General features: G+C 35.9%; 4 protein-coding genes across 5 annotated transcripts; 1 reads left to right on the forward strand and 3 right to left on the reverse strand.

Annotated features, from left to right (window-relative positions):
• The first annotated feature begins 1,856 nt into the window (after positions 1–1,856).
• Positions 1,857–4,596, forward strand: LOC18036738. The gene is made up of 4 exons (XM_006425837.2): positions 1,857–2,720; positions 3,073–3,427; positions 3,714–3,795; positions 4,183–4,596. The coding sequence occupies exons 1-4, from the start codon at positions 2,126–2,128 to the stop codon at positions 4,387–4,389; spliced, it is 1,239 nt and encodes a 412-aa protein (XP_006425900.1). The 5' UTR covers positions 1,857–2,125; the 3' UTR covers positions 4,390–4,596.
• A 530-nt stretch (positions 4,597–5,126) lies between these two features.
• LOC18036761 (heterogeneous nuclear ribonucleoprotein A1-like 2) lies at positions 5,127–9,541 on the reverse strand. 2 transcript variants are annotated; one of them, XM_006425841.2, is made up of 14 exons: positions 9,427–9,541; positions 9,108–9,286; positions 8,851–8,940; positions 8,184–8,249; positions 7,976–8,041; positions 7,735–7,820; positions 7,517–7,562; positions 7,349–7,403; positions 6,660–6,736; positions 6,377–6,512; positions 6,108–6,235; positions 5,929–6,033; positions 5,706–5,846; positions 5,127–5,488 (listed from the first exon to the last, which is right to left on the reverse strand). In XM_006425841.2, the coding sequence occupies exons 2-14, from the start codon at positions 9,123–9,125 to the stop codon at positions 5,426–5,428; spliced, it is 1,077 nt and encodes a 358-aa protein (XP_006425904.1). In that variant the 5' UTR covers positions 9,126–9,286; positions 9,427–9,541; the 3' UTR covers positions 5,127–5,425. The 2 variants fall into 2 exon arrangements, with proteins under 2 accessions (XP_006425904.1, XP_006425902.1); XM_006425839.2 differs by having other exon boundaries at positions 9,108–9,541.
• A 2,394-nt stretch (positions 9,542–11,935) lies between these two features.
• On the reverse strand, positions 11,936–13,949 carry LOC18036762. The gene is made up of 5 exons (XM_006425842.2): positions 13,649–13,949; positions 13,311–13,504; positions 13,118–13,151; positions 12,321–12,931; positions 11,936–12,232 (listed from the first exon to the last, which is right to left on the reverse strand). Exons 1-5 carry the CDS (start codon positions 13,947–13,949, stop codon positions 11,936–11,938), a joined length of 1,437 nt encoding a protein of 478 aa, XP_006425905.2.
• Positions 13,950–15,006: 1,057 nt separating this feature from the next.
• On the reverse strand, positions 15,007–18,329 carry LOC18036802. The gene is made up of 5 exons (XM_006425843.2): positions 17,993–18,329; positions 17,669–17,862; positions 17,033–17,066; positions 16,255–16,874; positions 15,007–15,505 (listed from the first exon to the last, which is right to left on the reverse strand). Exons 1-5 carry the CDS (start codon positions 18,294–18,296, stop codon positions 15,245–15,247), a joined length of 1,413 nt encoding a protein of 470 aa, XP_006425906.1. The 5' UTR covers positions 18,297–18,329; the 3' UTR covers positions 15,007–15,244.
• Positions 18,330–18,899: the final 570 nt, after the last annotated feature.

Consider the following 18,899-nt stretch of genomic DNA (forward strand, 5'->3'; position numbering starts at 1 on the left):
TTACACATGCCAGCAGCAACATCACACACGCACGGAACAAAGAGTGCAGCAACGTTTCACTCGTCTCTCTCTCTCTCTCTCATTCTCCCTCTTTTATCCCCCACCAGACCGCAGTGCAGCAACCATACTAATGCTCGTGATGTTACGAATGATACAAAGCTTCCCATTCAGAGGAACAATTGCTGCAGTCCTTGGCAATCATAAGTAATTTTGAAGAACCCAATCAAACCAAACTGAGAAGGTCACTCATGTAAGAACTAAATTCAAGCAACCATAAGCAAAGCAATCAATATTAATCACCAAATTAATATATGCTCTGTAAAATAATTTGAAGACCACGATATCCTTAACAAGAACAATAACTATTCAAAATCTATTAGGCCTCAAAAACATATTAATTAATCTTTAACAATTAAGCAGTCTGCATCTTTAATTACAAATTAATCTTTAATCAATTAAGTCGATTGCGTTGGGGGTTAGAGAGCGATGCAGTTGAAATCGAGAGAATGAAGACAACGGAACCGAGAGAGTGAGGGAGACCGGAGCCGAGAGAGTGAGGGAGATCGGAGCCCAGGGAGCCAGCTAGATGCTTCAAGCGAGAGACGAGAAAGCCGTCACTGTTGCTGCGTCGTGAGGGAGAACGGAGCTGATATCAAGCTTGGGTGCACACGGGGAGAGAGGGAAAAATGTTGCTGTCTGGTGGTGGAGAAAAGAGGGGGACGGGAGAGAGAGATGGGAGGAACGTTGCTGCAAGATTGTTGCGTGCGTGTGTGGTGTTGTTGCTTGCACGTGTGAATGGCTTTTATACTTTACACAAAACGAACCGTTTTGTGCAAAGCTTTGTGCCGAGCTTTGTGAGAACATCATTTTCCTTATAAAAATAAATTTGCTCCCACAAATCTACGAAGGTTTGTACTCAAAGTTAATATGTGTTGACTCCACAGACACAGTTATTACAGGCTACTTTAGCTTAACAAAGAAACCTGAATTTTGAGAGGACTGACCCGAATTTACAACAATGTGGAAGTTTATATATATATGAAAGTATGTATGCATAAAGTTCCGAAACGACTTTCACATTGTTGTAAAGTTTTTTACAAGATTATAAAATAATTTATAATATTATGAAATAATTATAAATTCTTTCACAACTGGGTGAAAATTTATCCCACATTTTAATAAAATGCAGTATTCCTCAGTCTGAAAAGTTTATAACATATAGATTGCTATATACCCAAAATATCATTGCTTCAATAGCGACAACAAATGAATCAAGTTACCGCCCGGTTCATTAAAGAAAAGCTTCAGTTTGATATCGTGAGACAGTATTGCTCACAATAGAACTCAAAATTCATTGCTTTGCTTTAGTTATTTGTGTTTATGTATGCAAATTCATAACTTCGCGTTAATAATTAAAGAAGAAAGAAAACCAAAATCGGGAAAAACTGGCAAGTTCATACTAGAACAAAGTAATGATGATGCTGGTCCGGGCAGCGGCTGGTTCCTCTTTAACTCCCAAATGGAATGAAACTTCCAACTCTAATTTCTCTCCTGCTTTTATTCCTTTGCCACTAGGCCGATCTTTTTTGACCGATGTATGTGGCGTCATGAGTCGAGATCGTGACAGTTCACTAGATAGATGCATGGGTGATGGGGCTCTTCTTTTTGTTGTGATTTACGTCACCATCGCAAATTTACATTGCGCTACACTTAACTGGTAAATGTGAAAATTTTGACTGCTACAGGCTGCTGCAGTGAGCAGAGCATGTGCAGCTGTTAAAAACAGTGAACAGAGATGGAAGAGAAAGATGGCTCTCTCTTTGCCTATCACTGTCATTAATTACTGCCAAATTTGTCCACATCCTAAACTTAGACACGTCATTTGTCACTGTGCCAACCCTCCATCAGAGCAATGTCCTGAATGCAGACAAGTATCGCTACAGTTTCTGATTTCTGAACGTTCATGTTTATCTCCCTCACCCAACGTTGAAAAGCTAAAAACCGGAAAAAACTATTTACATTTTAAGTCAGGAAAACAGACTTTGGAGAAAGAAAATAAATAAACAAAAATCGCTCTTGTGTTTTGAGAAGAGCAAGAGCAAGAGCTAAAAGCATAATCAATCGTATGTATTTGTTTTCAGAAGAAATGAAGAAAAGTGGCGTTAACAATAATAATAATACTTCTGCTGAGGAGCATTCAGATACGTTTCCAAGTCCAGGAGCTCCAAGGGGATGGAGCTCAGAGCGTGTGCCACACCCAACAAGCAGCAGCAGGAGGCACATAAGTGCTGCTTCTTTAACACCGTTTTACAGCGGCAGGGCATTGCCTTCCAAATGGGAAGATGCTGAGAGGTGGATTTGCAGTCCCGTTTCCGGTTACGGTTTGGGTTTGACCAATAAGAATTCATTACATTCTCAATTTCAGAGACGGCCTAAGTCCAAAAGTGGGCCGATTGTGCCACCTCCACCTAGGATGCATAATTCAATCTATTCACCTTCAACTGGAATGCAGGTTCTTGATGGTGGCCGTGTGAAGAATTTCGTGGCAGGTTCTCCCTTTTCGACTGGTGTGCTGGTAGCTGATCGGATTTCTGGCAATTTTTACGGTCAGGGTTTTTTGCTGCACAATGGGAGTTATGCTGCTCGGTCTAGGACTAGTAATGTCCCCGGATCCGGATGGTCAGACTTGGCAAGTGACGACTCTTCTCCAAGCTCTCAAGGTCTATCGGACTCTTACTCATCTTCTTTCTTGGTTGTTCATCTGAGTTTCTTTTTAGAGTATTGTCTTACAGTTTAGTGCCCTGGATTCTAGCATATGAATGAATGAATATATTGGATTTTAGTTGTTTCGCGACATCCTGCCTGTTGATTAAATGTCTTCCCTTTTATCTTGTTCTTGTGGGAAAAGTTATAATGATACATAAACCAAGAGGCTACATTTGAAATTGTTCCAACTCTTCTCTCATAATGCAAGATGGTTAAGAGTAATTATGCTATGTACATTTATTTGCTTGCTTCCTCTTGCTTCAGTTTTTTGATGTTTAAGTTTCCAATATTGAATCAAACATACAGATGAGAAGCTTGATGACATTCCGGATGCAGAAGCCGTGGTTTCTCGTGTGGTTTCAAGAAGAGATATGGCAACGCAAATGAGTCCTGAGAGTAGTACCAACTCATCGCCTAGAGGGAAATCTTCATTCTCTCCCGCTGTCCGTTCTGTTGCTGAGTTACAAAATGATCATCCTGCTAAATTGGAAGTTAGAGAAGTGCAGATAGACAAAGGATCCACTACGATTAGCTGGTCCAAAAGACACAGATCTCGAAGAATTAAGAGCGGCTTTCCCGACGTTGACAAATTCTATCAAAACGTAACTGGCACTTGTGCTCCATCTTTGGATCTTTCAGAGGTTGCAGCAAGCATATCAAAGTATGCTATGTTTATATTCTTTATTTTATTCAAAAGGAACACCACTTCCGAAATCATTTTGTTCATAGCAAAGTTGGCATGTCTATTCAATTCCTGAAATTAGACCAGTCCCCATTCTGCCTCCAATTGAAAAGAAATAAAAAAATAAATTCATCTGTTTAGTTACAAATTGAACCAAGACTTGAAATGGAGGATAATCAATTTATTGTGGCTAGCAGTTCAATGATAAAAACAGTTAGATTTACAAATGGGAGTTTGCTAAAAGAAATTCCAATTTCATGTACAGGTTGCAAAGAGAAGAAGCAAAGATCACTGCATGGGAGAACTTGCAGAGGGCTAAAGCTGAAGCAGCCATAAGAAAACTCGAGGTCAGTAATTTCTATTCTCTAGCGTGACAATATGCATTATATAATGATAATGGTGTATATATTGCATGTATGTGTATGAATATGTAATGTGAATGTACAATACTTAGCCTACACTTTGTTTAAGGGAAAAATGAGAAAATGGAAAGGAAAAAGCTCAAAGACATCAATTTCCCAGCAATTCCTAATATTATCTCTTTTGGTGCAACATTAATCAGTTTGTTAATAAAGATATGATGTTAACACTAGCAGATCATATTCCTCTTAATTAGAACGTGTAATATGAGACCATATTCCGGTTATGCAACTGGGAGATATGCCTCATTGAGTGCACTCACACAAATAAAAGTTAATGGTATTGCCTTTACTAACTTTGGAAGTGTGGTTCAGATGAAGCTGGAGAAGGAGAGATCATACTCTACGGATAAGATCTTAAACAAGCTAAAATTAGCTCAGATGAAAGCACAAGAAATGAGAATCTCAATCTCAGCTAAACAAGGCCAACAACTGCCCAAGACTGCTCGCAAAGCTGCCTTCTTCCATAAGCATGCCCTGATGAGTTCGTTCAGGAGTTGCTTCACTTGCCATCACACTTAGTTTCTTGCACCGGCTCCTGCTGGTTTACCCCAGCAATAATGTACATTGTTTTATACCAAAGCTGAGACTCTGTAGATTAGCCAAAATTGAATCTTTTAAGAGGTTGTAGAATGTGAAGGTCAAATTTCTCTGTTAAGATGATGAGACCCAAATTCTGTTGAACAGAATGATATATAGATACATCATATGGCATCAGCATTCTGCCAATTACAGCCTGATGAACTTCATAATCCCCTTCTGGCAGCATAATACAGGATGACGACGATAATAATAATATTGATACTCATGACACTTTTAAATTATGTGGTTGTAGGTGCACAACTTGGCATTAGGCCAACACATCCTCAAAAATTAATGTTGTGGGCAAAGAAATACCGGCCAATATCTGCAATATGGTATTGTTCCTGCTTGCGGAAAGAGCAATAAACAGTCAAAGTCCTATGTTATATCACATTCCTAGAGTTAACATTGCTTCCCAGGCCTCTACAATATAGGGATTCTGAAGTTAGAACTAATAACCGAAACTGAATCATCCTATGCAAGGTAGCAAAAGCTAGAATACTTGCATGGATCTTCCAATCACAAAGTAGCTAAATCAGCATGCACATTTTCAAAACTATTCCTTACAGCCATGCAATTTGACCTGGCACAGATATCCTACTAAAGGGAGGTGAGGGTCGCAGAACTGTTTCTGAAACATGAAAGATCAAAAGCACCAAGACTTGAGGCGCATCGCATATTGCATCACATACCATCGATAAATTATGATCATTTGAAGGAGCTCATGTCCACAGTTAATATTACAGATCCCAACCTACGTCTGTGGAACTGTCATTTCTAACAGAATGTATTCAGCAATCTTGTAAGAAGATATGAATTTTCTGACGTTGGTACATACATATTATCCACAATTTCTTTTTCTACCGGGAAAAAAAATCAACAAAATAATCGTCCTAAGTTTTGCTTGGTGGTCCAATGCCTCTGCATATTGTTAACATATAGAAAAGATCTAGGGCTGAAACTAGGCAGCAACTTCTTAGTATGGCCGGTACCTCCAGTCCCCTCTCGATGGTCTTCCACTGCCCATTCCATAACCCCACTGCAAAATAATGCAGTAGTTAAAGATTAAAAATCACATGATAATAAACTCATTTCTTCAGATCATACTCAAAAAAGCAACAATGAATTTTCTTTGATAAGAAACACCAACACATGTAATTATGACCACTATCATTCTTCTTGGATAAAGACTATATGAAACTACTTTTCATTTTGTTTCCAATTTAAGTAAGTAAAATGGAACTACATGCACCTACATCATCAAAATCAAGATTTCCATACATCCTGCCGTAGGTGCGCATAGGACCACCATAACCCCCAAAGGTTTCAGCAGCATTCATCATGAAATTTTGACTGGGGCCAGCATCATCAAGTGGTGTGGCTGAATCTATTGCAACCTGTACAAGTAGTTAATAAGAATCATTAAAAAAGGGGGCTGCCAATGCAATTTCCTTTATAACAGAATTTTTAATATAATACCTGCTGTCCACAAATTTCGTGAGACCTTCGAGAAACACGATCTGCTACAACTTCTTCCGCAAAGGTGACAAAACCAAAACCTCTGTGGCCAGTTCTCTTAGGGTCCTAGATTAAATGAGCAGTCGCATGGCATAAGGTAATTTCAACTCGCATCTACATCATAGTTAATGTTGTCTTACCTTTGGGACATAAACATCTAATATGCGGCCAAATCTACTAAAATACCGGCGCAAATCTTCAGCTGTGGCCTCCTGAGGTAGCCTGCCAACAAAAATCTTTTTACCTATTCTTTGACTGGACTCCCCTCCTGTTCCAACAGAATTGCATTTATCAATAAAAAAAACTGTATAGAACATGGTTCTTTCATTAAGTTGTTCATGCACCTCCCCATGAAAGATATGGTTCTTTCATTAAGTTGTTCATGCACCTCCCCATGAAAGATACTTACTTCCATAAAATGAACCTGGATGGTCATATAAGGTAGGAGCACCCAGTGCAGCATATCTAGTTGCTGCAGAAATGTAAGCATTGTATGCACCATATCCACCATGTGACATTCTGCCTACTGGCCTGAAGTCATCTTCCTGCCAACATAGAGCTGAATGTTCTTAAGAAAAAATTGATGAGGAGAAAGAAACATTTTCGGTTTCTAAAAAAATTCCAATTAAAGAATAAAACAATTCCATTAGAAAGAACAAAGAAAAAGAAAGTCTGGCAGCAACATCACATACCTTGGGTGTTGCCCGATCAACAACTACTGTGGAGCCTCCTAATTCATGAGTATCAACCATTAAATTCTCCACAGAATCTGTAACACAGAAAAAGGTGTTACATCCTTGCATTCATTGATGATATTTTCTGGTTCAAGCAGAAAACATTAGGGAAAACAAGGCAAATAGTCCAAATCACACCTGCATCTAGCAATAGCTGAAGTCCAGAATAAGCTTAAAAAACAATTTATTCAAATAATACTCTCTTCAACTACGATTCGCTTAATTCCTAAAACACAAGATAATTTGAAAATCTTCCAAATATCATTGAAATGTAATTTGTTGCACAAGTTGGATACTCAAAAATTCTGTACGAGTAGTTTTTTATATCAAACTTTACACAATACTACCGGAGTGAATAATTTTGACCAGTTAACATGGCTTATCTCTCTTATCTAATGAAATAATGATTGCTGCAAATAATTATAACACCAAAAATTTCAAAATTTAAACATACACATTTCTAGATTTCAAAATGGAAGTGATATCTTCATAGTCCTTTCACCAAAAATATCGACTTAGTTACGAACGAGAAAACTGGGATTTTATCAACAACTGGGGAGGGATGACCAACCAACAAAATTACCACATAAATGAAAAAAAAATTAAAATTAAGAGAAGGCACCAAGGTAAACATGAGATCATTCAACCTGCACTAGCAAAAGTTATAAATCCAATTCCGCGATGAGCTTTTGAACCTTGATCCTGCATAAATAAGTACCTAGATCAATTTTGGTCCCAACAAATATAAGCATGAATATGAGCACTTTAATATGTGGGGTCCTACTGTATGTGCACTACAAAACACAAGAGGTCACCTTTGGCATGTATAGATCTGTTATCTCGCCGTACTTCTCAAAATGACTGCCAAAAAGAAACAAGCACTGACATTGCTTAATAATAACCTTCTAGAGTTAGCACGCACATATTCCAAAAAACTGTTATGCATGGATTTCGGACGATAGTGCTACAACAGATCCCAAAAGACCAAATGATATGTGAATGATATTATTAATCATATATCATTTCCAATTACCTTCGAAACATTGCTTCATTCACAGATGGTGCGATCCTTGCCACAAATATCCTGGACACTTTCCTTGGGGGTGCTCTCATCTCCTCCTAAAAAATAAACTTAGACGTTCACAAGATCATTTAATTCAATGTACCTATGACTTCTCAACATGATATGGAAAGAATGGCAAACAAGCTACCAAATCATGAAAATGGAAAGAACAAAAAGAAATGTAACAAAGATTTGTAATCACGAATTCAACCTTAGGGGTAGCTATTTTAACTTCTAGCATTCTGCTGCCAAGAAAGTGCTCAGCTGACAAAGCTGTCTGTAGGAAAAAAGATGTCAAGCACGAGAGTTAGTTACGATAAGATCTAAAAATGCATCCTGTATCCTCCAATTACAGAGAAAAGAGATATAAAAGCAAAGTATAGATATCAGATTCCAACAAATTCAGATGTTGCACTAACCTTAGCATCTTCAGCAGATGCAAATGTAACATAGCCAAATCCACGCGATCGCCCTGTGGACCGCTCCTAAAACATGAAAAGAAGCAAGAGAAAAATCACCATCAAATTAAAACACAAAAACGTACAAAATATCAACGTAACTAATCTTCACATACCAACATATGGTGTCCAACACACATGCCAGATTAACATATGATTTCTTAAATTTAAACCTTCAATTTGCATCTACTTTTATTTTATGAACAAAACAATACATACAAGATGTTGGCCATAAAATCCACATGCAAATGTAAGAATTGGAACAAATAAAGAAACTTAGGACAGAACTGAACAGGAAATCACAAATTTTTCTCAAGCATTAAAGCGAATCAGATGTGAAAAGAGACCATGGTATAAGGCAAAGACATTAACAACACAAACTCAAGTCAACATCAGTGCTAACAATACAGTTCTCAAGTATATGATAACCTCTGATCAATTTATGAACACCATATATAACAAAAGCAATTTGTCAAAAGAATCTAAAAGTAATGATCAAAACCCAAATATAAAAACAAGCCAAAACATTCACAAAGAGTGAAAAAAAAAATCATTCAAAAGTTAAACAATAACCACCATATAATCTACAGAATTAATAATTCAATAAAAGCGGTAAATTTCAATAAACCTTCATGACAATGCAGTCCTCCAAATCCCCAAATTTGCTCATGTACTCTCTTAAACCATCTGTATCGACATCCCATGGAATACCCAGAACCTGAATTGCAACCATACAAACACAAAATAATAATAATAATAATAATAATAATAATAATAATAATAATAATAATAATAATAATAATAATAATAATAATAATAAAAGAGGAGGAAAAAAGAAGTTCGGGCTAGAAGGGTTATTGCAATGAAGTCAGAAGGAAAACTAACCACAAGCTTTTTCTCCATGAGAATTGAAAGCTGGAAAAATGAAAGAAGCGGCTACAGAGGGAGAGATGAGGAAAAGGGGAAAACCCCTAACGCTCAAACAACTCAGTTCTCGAGCACTCAAATCACTACAATTTTCTCTCTATCTCTCTTCTTCCCAGTAACACACTCGATTCCTCCTCCTGCACATGTAAAGTACACCTCTTTCTCACACACACAATTCATCAAATGCCAAATCATCAAACTCACCATTTTTTTTTAATTGTCCTCTAAAATTAAAATTAAAATCAATCAATTGAATGGAGATTGCGCGCTCACTGACCTTTATCGAATCTGTGGTCCGATTTTCAAAACCCTAATGCATCGACCTCTCTCTCTCTCTCTCTCTCTCTCTCTAAAATCCTCTTCCTACCTCTATCTAGCAATAACTCTTGCCACTCGCACGTCCATGATATATCTATTGTTTTCTGAGTTCACCTGGTTTTAAGTGATTCGGGATTTTGCGGCGCGGATCCGGGTCCAACTCCGGGTTTATTCATCTGGTTGGGCAATGCCTGTGCCCTTTTTGGGCTTCTGGGCCGGTAAAACTGTCCACTTTTGTTCGAAATCCCCGTGAAACCACTTTCTTATGATACCCAATAAAAATAAAAGAGAATTCATTATTCATTAATACTAATAGCAATTATTTTAATTCCATAGATAATTCTAAGAGTATAGATATTTAAACCCACCAAATTACTCAATAAACCTATTTACTAAATAAACCCACCCTTCAATTTTAAAATTTTAAATTTTATTTAATAAACCCACTTAAATACCTAATGTACCCTTACTAGACCTAATTTTTATAATAATAGTGATTTTGTTCATTAAAGCCATTAAATTTATTTATAATAATAGCAGCATTTCATTGAAAATTGAACACTCTCTTTTCTATACCATTTTACCAACAAAAGCAAAATAATATTATTACTCAAACATAAGCAAAGCAAAGCACTAACAGTGAAAGCACTTGCAACAAAAGCAAGTTGAAGACATCGTAAAAAGGGCAAATTCTTCTTGCAAACAAAGATTTTCTTGGTCCTCCTTCTATTGGTCCTGTTATTGCAACATCCATCATGCTTAAGTGTATGGCAGTTCAATTTCTATTGCATTGTTGCTTCAACGGAGGTTGCATGTGCATCCAATGGATTTTGCTCTCGGGCATGTTCCAGATAAGTTTATGGAACTATTTTGGACTGAAAAACTGAAATGATAAAATGAATTCGGTTAGATGTTATACTTCTACAGTTAATATTTGCTATCATGTGGATTAATATATTGGCTATTTGATTAATGCTTGTCCATGTTAGTATACAGTCAAAGAGGGTTATGCTATGAATGACATGGTATGAATAATTTATGTAGGTAATATTGGATTTAATGTTCTTTTTATTAATTCCTTCCCAAGTTGGAACTCGCTACTGGTGAAAGACAAAATAATAAGTTTCTCCTCCTGCAGTGGGCATGGTGACACAAATTGGGGCATGAAATTTATTGGTTTTTGTAGTGCTTGCATTTGGCTCTTCTACTACCATTGCAATTCTAATTCCAGCAAAAGAGCAAACATGTTTACAAAAGTATATGGCTTGAGAGAAGTATCACACCTCTTTATTAATTAGAGTTTAATGAAAATATGATTAGAATTTAATAAAAGTATGTTGAATATAAAGATGGGTTCAAAGAGTAAAAATTATGTTTTTTAAAATTAAATTTTAATGTCCATAACAGTAATTTAATTTAGCGATGTTTTAATTATAAAAAAATTATTTTCAAAAACAGGTTTAATGAGTAGTTTGGTGGGTTTAAATAACCTTACCCTAATTCTAAACTTCTCACCCTCCACGAACTCTTTAAGAAGGGATGGCAAATTGTGAGTTTGGACCAAACTTTTAGTTATTCGGCCCGACTTCTCTAAAAGCCCATCCAAGCTCCTCTAAAAGCCCCAGGTCAAGCTTGGGTTTTCATTAATTTTCAAGTAAATTTTTACTAAAGTTAAAAGAATACTTAAATTAAAGATGATTATCCAATAAATACTAGATTAATAGTCTAATATATAAAATATGGGTTAATTTTGTCCTGCCCCCAAAATTTTCAATATTTTTCACCGTGTCCCCAATGTTTCAACAATACTCACTCCACACCCAAATCCGTTATTTTGACCGTTTATTCTAACGGTCAAAGGAAAAATTTGGAAGTTCATGCCCTAAATATTATTTGATGATGATAAATTAAATTTATTTGATAATTTAATTGATGGGATTATTATTAATTACCTTTAAATAAATTTTTTAATGTAAATATTAATTATTAAATTAGCATTTTATCTCATTTTGTTCTTCTCTAATTCAAGATAAGGGATATTTCGGATATTTACTTAAATTTCAAATAGCTCTGTTAAATATAATGGTCAAATTAATGGAATTGGGTGTGGAGTGAGCATTGTCGAAACATTTGGGTGTGCGGCGGAAAATATCGAAACATTTGGGGGTTGGGTGGAAATAACCCATAAAATATTAATAATACAACAATGATATGGGTTCAATATCGAAATCCATATCTTTTTAAAATATTTTGGTTGATAATTATTAAATAAGAATGGTTGTGATCCTAAATATTGAACGCTAACATATGTCAAACAAGTTTGATTTTTTTTTTCCAATCGATATTAATGAGTTTTTTAGGTCTCAAGAAGCCCTTCTAAAATTATAATAAACAAACAAGAACAAATTAATATATTTTATTCGATATTTTTTAACCGACAATAATTCTTTCAACTCAATTAAGTTTAATCACGTGCTCTCCCTAATGCTTGATACATTCTGGGAATATTGTTCTTGAAGCTTAAGATATAAATCATCAGATCCCAATCGAGTTACATTCACATAATCATGGGGATTGTGAGCGGCTAAAGTAGGGAGTGCCAGTCCAGCGAATCTAACCAATTTGAGCAACCAACTCTCTGAAAAATCAGGTCCCTTGGTATATGGAATAATGAAGCTTCTTATTAGCTCCCAAAATGCATTTAGGATCCTGGTTATTACTGCTGACGGCGACTTGTAATCTTCATATGGTTGTTCTTCAACTATCTGTATATAAGAGATTCAGGATATTTTTATATACATGTATATTAAATAAGAGAACGACGTATCGGAACGCAAGGGAGAGAGGACTGACCTTTCCTTCATAACTGCTGTTATAGTAGATGCATGTCCCAAAATGCTTGAACAAAAATGTAGAGTCATCTGAGGGCAACCTGGGGATCAAATCATGACCATAAACAAACCTCAAATACTTAATTCCATAATCATGCAATTGCTTCTCCATAAACTTCTTAAACTCCTCGTCTCCAACCCTAGGCTGTCCAAAAGTGTATACTCCTTCCAATCTCTTTAGAAGAAACGTCTCCTTATGCAATGCAAGAACGGCTGGGAATAGAATTGCAAGTGCCCCACCCAAGCTGTGGCCGGTTAATACGAACTTTGTTTTGTTGTTTGTCTTCAACAGTTGTCTCAATTTTTCTCTTATGATGTAATAGGCCAATGGGTGGTCATCATCTTGTTCAATTTCTTCGGGCCAACCTCGGCCTATCAATAACCCCAAAGCTTTCATAAAACCACCATGAATTTTTCCCATGCTGTGGAGCTCAAACCAGGAGATATCTATATCGGTGCACCATGCATCCGCATCAAAGAGCTCGGTGCCTCTAAAGGCGATGACGATAACGTCAGGATCAGCAGTTTTATCATGAAACATGAAGCCTTGGGTTGTGCATTTTCTTTGAAATTCTGCCAGAATAATATTAATTAGAAATATTTCTGTCAATATATATTTAGGTAATTTGTTACAGTGGCACGTGTGCGAGGAGCAAACTATATAATGCATGGTAGTATATTTGTAATTCATAATAGAGAATATCCTAGCTAGCTAGAGATACGATTTTAAGTAAAATTTAGACAGTAACTGCTTCTTACCATTATAAAAATCGTAGTATCCGAGTAATTGCATCTGCATGTATCACCAAATAATTAATGTGGAACTGGAAACAGCTTATGGCAAGCACTTATGAATTATGATAAATAAAAATGCAGGATGAAGAAAAATAAATATCTTCTCTCAACTGTTTCATAATTACGTTTATTGATACAAATACTGAAATCAATTTACCTTCCAGCAATCTCTGACAGTGGTTTCAACCACGGCTTTGTTCTCGTATGATAATTTGGAAGCCATTGCACAGACCATCGCATAGTATCTGGTGTCTCCGTGGTTGATATTCTTGTCCAGCTGCACTCGCTTGTCCAAATTTCCAACGACTGACAAGAACATTTCTGATGATCTTTCAGGCACTACCACCTCATCTATGTACACATGCAGTAGTATTAGTATTAATCAAACAATGGCTAGTAATCATTTTGCACGTACGTACATCATTCGACTAATTAAACTAAACACGCAACACTATAAATTGATGACAATTAAGGAAGTGGATTACAGATACCAACTTTGTAACGCACGAAACAAGAGCACGAAAATGTTGCGATTACTTGACAATATGTTTAGCCCCATCTCAAACACTGATCCAAACCACAACATTGGTTTTGCCATAATTTGCAGAACCTTTTGCCCTAACAAAGAGATAAATATAAGCCATCTACGTCTAAGATTTTCTTCCTTGCCAACTGGGAACTCAACCATTTTTTTGTGCCCAAAGTCACGGTTGCATAAGATGGAAAAGAGATCCCACCAACTCATTTCTTCTGGTCTCAGGATCATGTAATTACCAGAAAAACTGTGAGAGGCCATGATCCGGAACCTAAAAGAAAGAATGCTATTGGTTAGAAAGTAATCCTTATTAATAAAGTAACGAGTGAACTCACAATGAAATTCGATTACACATAATATAACCTTGTGTTTGTGACTTATTCAATAAAAAAGTACTTGCTATAGCTAGAGCCCATAATGGAAATGAAATTGTATGATCCATAAACCATATATACGTACGGCAGCTTCTTTGTCCAATTTAAAAATTATAGACAAATTTTAATGCATAAAGTTTGTCCGTACAGATACAAGCGTGCTGGTTGCTTGGAAGTTTAGCATTGTCTATTTCTTCTTCTTGAATTGAGGTCCTCTTTTGGTCAACAACATGCATGCAGAATAGATCCTTAGAGTCTGCCAAGGGAAAGATCGGTTATGAAGTCGGAAATACTTTTCGTGACACAGTTAGAGAGAAAAAGAAGAAAACCAGCTGTACTGCATATAATATGCAGGCTTTTCGTGATCCACGTTTCGGATTGCCTACAGACCATGCCAGGCTACCAGCTGAATTCTTCCAACTGAAAAGCTGATATATAACACACACTCACACACATCAATGCCAAGATAAAGGAGTGATTGGAAAAGGAATGCTCCACGGAGCACCAAAGTTTTTTTTTTTAAATATATATAAGTATACGCATTTTAAAGTTTGTAATGATACTTAAATCCACAATAACCCCACTTAGGCCAATAAAAATTATATATAAAAAAAAAGACAAAACGGTCTAAGTGGGCATATGGTGGGTCCAACGGTGTGGAAATTTTTTTAAATCTATCATTTTTTTTCTTTGTAATATACATGGGACAGGTAATAGTCCAATAGCTACTGAATATTGATGATGGACGATGATGGTGGTGGTTAACTTTGATATTTTCACAATGACAATATGTTCATCCATAAGAGTAAGACTAACCAGCCAGCAAAAGACGCGTGCTGCAGGTGGGATTTTGATAGTTAATGGTGATTTGTTAATTAAACAATTAAGTCAATCTGAAGATTTTACCATAGATGCTCCATTTGTTCAGGTAAAATACAGATAACTAATAAAAAGATTTTTCTAGCCGATTCTTCAAATGACATTACAAATTAATTTTTATAAAACACAAAATCACTATACTGTAATTAAGTAGTATCATTGTGAACTCATTTGTTAACGAGGTATAACAAGAGAACATAAAACCAAAACAAACAAAAAAAAGTACACGAAGGAAGGGGGAGCACACAACGTATGTAGACGCGAGGTGGCCTTTAGGATAAGCCTCACAAAACATACATAAACTTAGGATGATTTGAGGTGGGAGAAAGCATCAAGAGATCCGAGACGAGTAGAGTTTACATAATCCTGGGGAGTATGATCTGATATGCCGGGCGTTACCAATCCAATTACCCTTTGTATTCTGAGTAACCACGTTTCTCTATAGTCCGGCCCTTTCGTCCAAGGCAAAGTGAAGCTCCTAATCAGCTCCATAATTGCATTTATCCTCATGGGTGTCGCCAAGAACTGCGAGAAATAGTTCTTGTTTGGTTCTTCTGAAACCACCTGTTGTATAGCCAAACCATTAATTACGTACGTTTGCACATGATCATGTTTAAGAGTTACACCCTCGATCGGATTCATAGTCTTAGACTTCATATATTGTATTGTGTGTGTGTGTGAGTCCCTCTCTCTCTCTCTCTCTCTCTCTCTCTCTCTCTATATATATATATATTCTCCAATGATAACTCATTAGGTGCTTTTGATAACATTTTCAAAACTACTTTTTGTTAAATAAAGGAAAATGTATTTAGTAACATGTTTTACAATTTTTTATTTTAAAAAGTTTCTCAAAATTATAGCTAAAAAGTAGAAATTGACTCTCTTTTTCAAAAACAGATTACTATTTACACTGAATTATAATTTTCATCTTTACTCTCAAGTTTGAAACTTGGACTCTCATATATTGTGAGGATTTTTTTTTCTTAATTTTCTTGATTAAGCATAAGCTTCAACTATATGAGCAGAGCTATAGTCTATTTGTAATAGTTGTAATTAATGTGGGCACATTAATATTCTAAAAATTATAATAATAAACTATATATAATATCTAGATACTACCAAACATGCTCTCTCTTTCTCTCTGTCTCTCTTTTTATTTTATAAAATTCCCATTTCAAGTTATTATCTCTGTTTTTTCCCCTTAAATAACATTGTCTTTTATTTAAGTTTATTAGACCAAGTGAACCTAGCTATGCCGGTTCATTTATTTTAATGCGGTACACGTGGTTAGATCCAAGAAGAGAGACGCTCACCTTTCCTTCATAGAAGCGATCGAAGTAGAGGCACTTCCCGAAGTGCTTGAACATAAAATCTGAGTCATCAAAGGGCAACCTGGGCACAATATCGTTACAGTAAACAAACCTAATGTATTCAACGCCGTGATCTTTTAGTTTCTTTTGCATAAATTCGGCGAACTTCTCATCTCCTACCCTCGGTTGCCCAAATGTATAGACACCCTCTAGTCTCTCCAACAAAAATGTCTCCTCATGCAAAGCAAGAACTGCCGGAAACAGAATAGCCAATGCCCCACCTAAACTGTGGCCTGTCACGATATATTTTGCCCTATCATTTTTGCTCAAAAGTTCTCTTAACATATCCCTGATTGCATAGTAAGCTAACGGCGCCGGGCGTTTGTCTTGCTTATTGAGTTCTTTAGGCCAGCCTTTGCACTTTTGTAAGCCAAGAGCCTTCATAAATCCACCATGAATCTTTCCCATGCCATCGATCTCATACCAAGAGAGATCAAAGTCCGAACACCAGGAATCAGCATCAAAGGGTTCAGTTCCTCTAAAAGACACAACAATCCTGTTGTGGTCGTCCTTTCTATTTTCTTTAAGCACAAAGGCTTGGGTTGTGGCTTTCCCTTGAAACTCTGCCAATTAAATAGTTGAAGAGATTACTTAAAGTTAGCGATGATCAGCAAAGAAACACAACGACTGGTACAAGTCTAGATTAATTTTACGTACAAAGAACATCCTTTATTAAAATATTTATCAACTTTCATATACAGCCATAGGGGTTGCTTCTTACCATTCCAATAGTCATGAGATCCCAAGAAATCCATCTGCAAAAAATCAAAACATAATCATATCAACAAAATTAATCATAATATAAATTTTAAGGTAAAATCCCCAGAGATTGTAAAATTCCGTGAGACATCTATGGGTATCAATCTTTTAATAATTTGACTATTTTACCATTAACGTGTTTGAGAATTTTCACCCGACCCTAATCACACTTATAAATATTAATTTTTCAAAATAGAGTATAATTACCATAATTTGTATTCATTTAGTAATTAATTACGAATAGTTACACAAATAAATTTTAAAAAACTGACAATGAGTCTTGGGAAAAAAAAGGTTTTTGTTTATTTATTTAGATTCAGTGTAAATTAAAAAACTTTGGGCATATTTTATTTTGATTTTTTTCGATATAAAGACGAATGCTATGTATTTTAATTGCAATATAATTCTTTTTTTTTGTGTTTTTTTCAAAAAGTAAGGAAGTGGACAAAGCCAAACTTTATTTTTTGGCCTCTAGCTCCACAATGATCAAAACTCAAGTGGTTGACAAAATAAAAAATTACATGAAAAACACTTATCCAAAAAAAAAAAGAGTAAATACTTCTTTTGGCCATGAATGGAAATTATTAATTAACTATACCTTCCATTGATTCTCGACAATGTTTGTAATATAGGCGTTGTTCTCATATGCTGCTTTTGATGCCATCATAGATAGTGCCCAATAGTACCTTTCATCTTCATGTTTGATGCTACCATCTAACTCCATTCGCTTGTCCAAATTCCCAATGTATGATAGGAAACATGCCGCATTCTCATCCGGCATTACCACCTTCCCTGTACAAACCCCTCTCAGTTTAATTTGATTCGGAGGAAATATAAAATAAAATAAAGTTCATTACGAATCGAATATTCCTTTTTGCTTTTACGAGTCCTTAATGTACGAAAGGTAAGACATGAGACTAACCTCGCAAGATATTCAGCAAGAGCTCAACAAAGCCACCATTACTTGGCACAAGGTTTAAAAAGAACTCCAATGCTGAGCCATATTTCGACATTGGTTTTGCTACAAATTGCAAGCACTTTTGTAGCACAACAGAAATAAACATGATCCATCTTCGGCCAAAACTTTTCTCTTCCTTTTCAGAGCTATCTACAAATTTTCTCTTCTCTATGTTGGTGGAAAATAAGATGCGAAAGAGATCAAACAAACCCACCTCTTCAGGCTTCAAGAGCATGTAACCGGAGGAGAAACTATTGTCGCAAGCCATGGCTGGCTGTTGGCTTAATGCAATTGTTTGATGATTTTGGGACGTTTTAAATTAGCTAGACCAATACCTATATTTATATACGGCCATGATAATCAACCCTGGTGGCTTGACTACTTTATCATTTACATAGAAGTCTTTCTATATTTTCACATGAAAAACATGAAAATAAAAGAAGTCTTCACGCGTTAACTGCTTATAAGGCAGACATTAAAATATTGACGACTTAGTGACCAATGACGAAAAAGCATTGCCCCCGCTACTGTGCCCTTAAGAAAATGGAACTTTTAAGTTGCCTGATAGTGAAAGCTGGTTGTATTATTTTATCAGTTGACCTTATAAGATTAAGTTATATGACTTTGCATCGCATGAACCACATTGAACTGATATCTCATTTTTGTTAATAAATTCATATTTGTTGTAAATCGTGGTGGATTCCACCAATTATTGCTCTCCTTATTATCTTTTTTATAATTAACAATTCTAAATGCTTCGTCTATTAATGACTATATATATTACCCTTCCTTTGCTAATGGTAATGCGCAATTTTTATTCTCTTGAAAGCATGTCGCTCTTGTTTCTACAATTTTCGTCTTTTTGTGATTT

Source organism: Citrus clementina, unplaced genomic scaffold (genome assembly GCF_000493195.1).
Source record: "Citrus clementina cultivar Clemenules unplaced genomic scaffold, Citrus_clementina_v1.0 scaffold_7, whole genome shotgun sequence".
Lineage (NCBI taxonomy): Eukaryota > Viridiplantae > Streptophyta > Magnoliopsida > Sapindales > Rutaceae > Citrus > Citrus x clementina.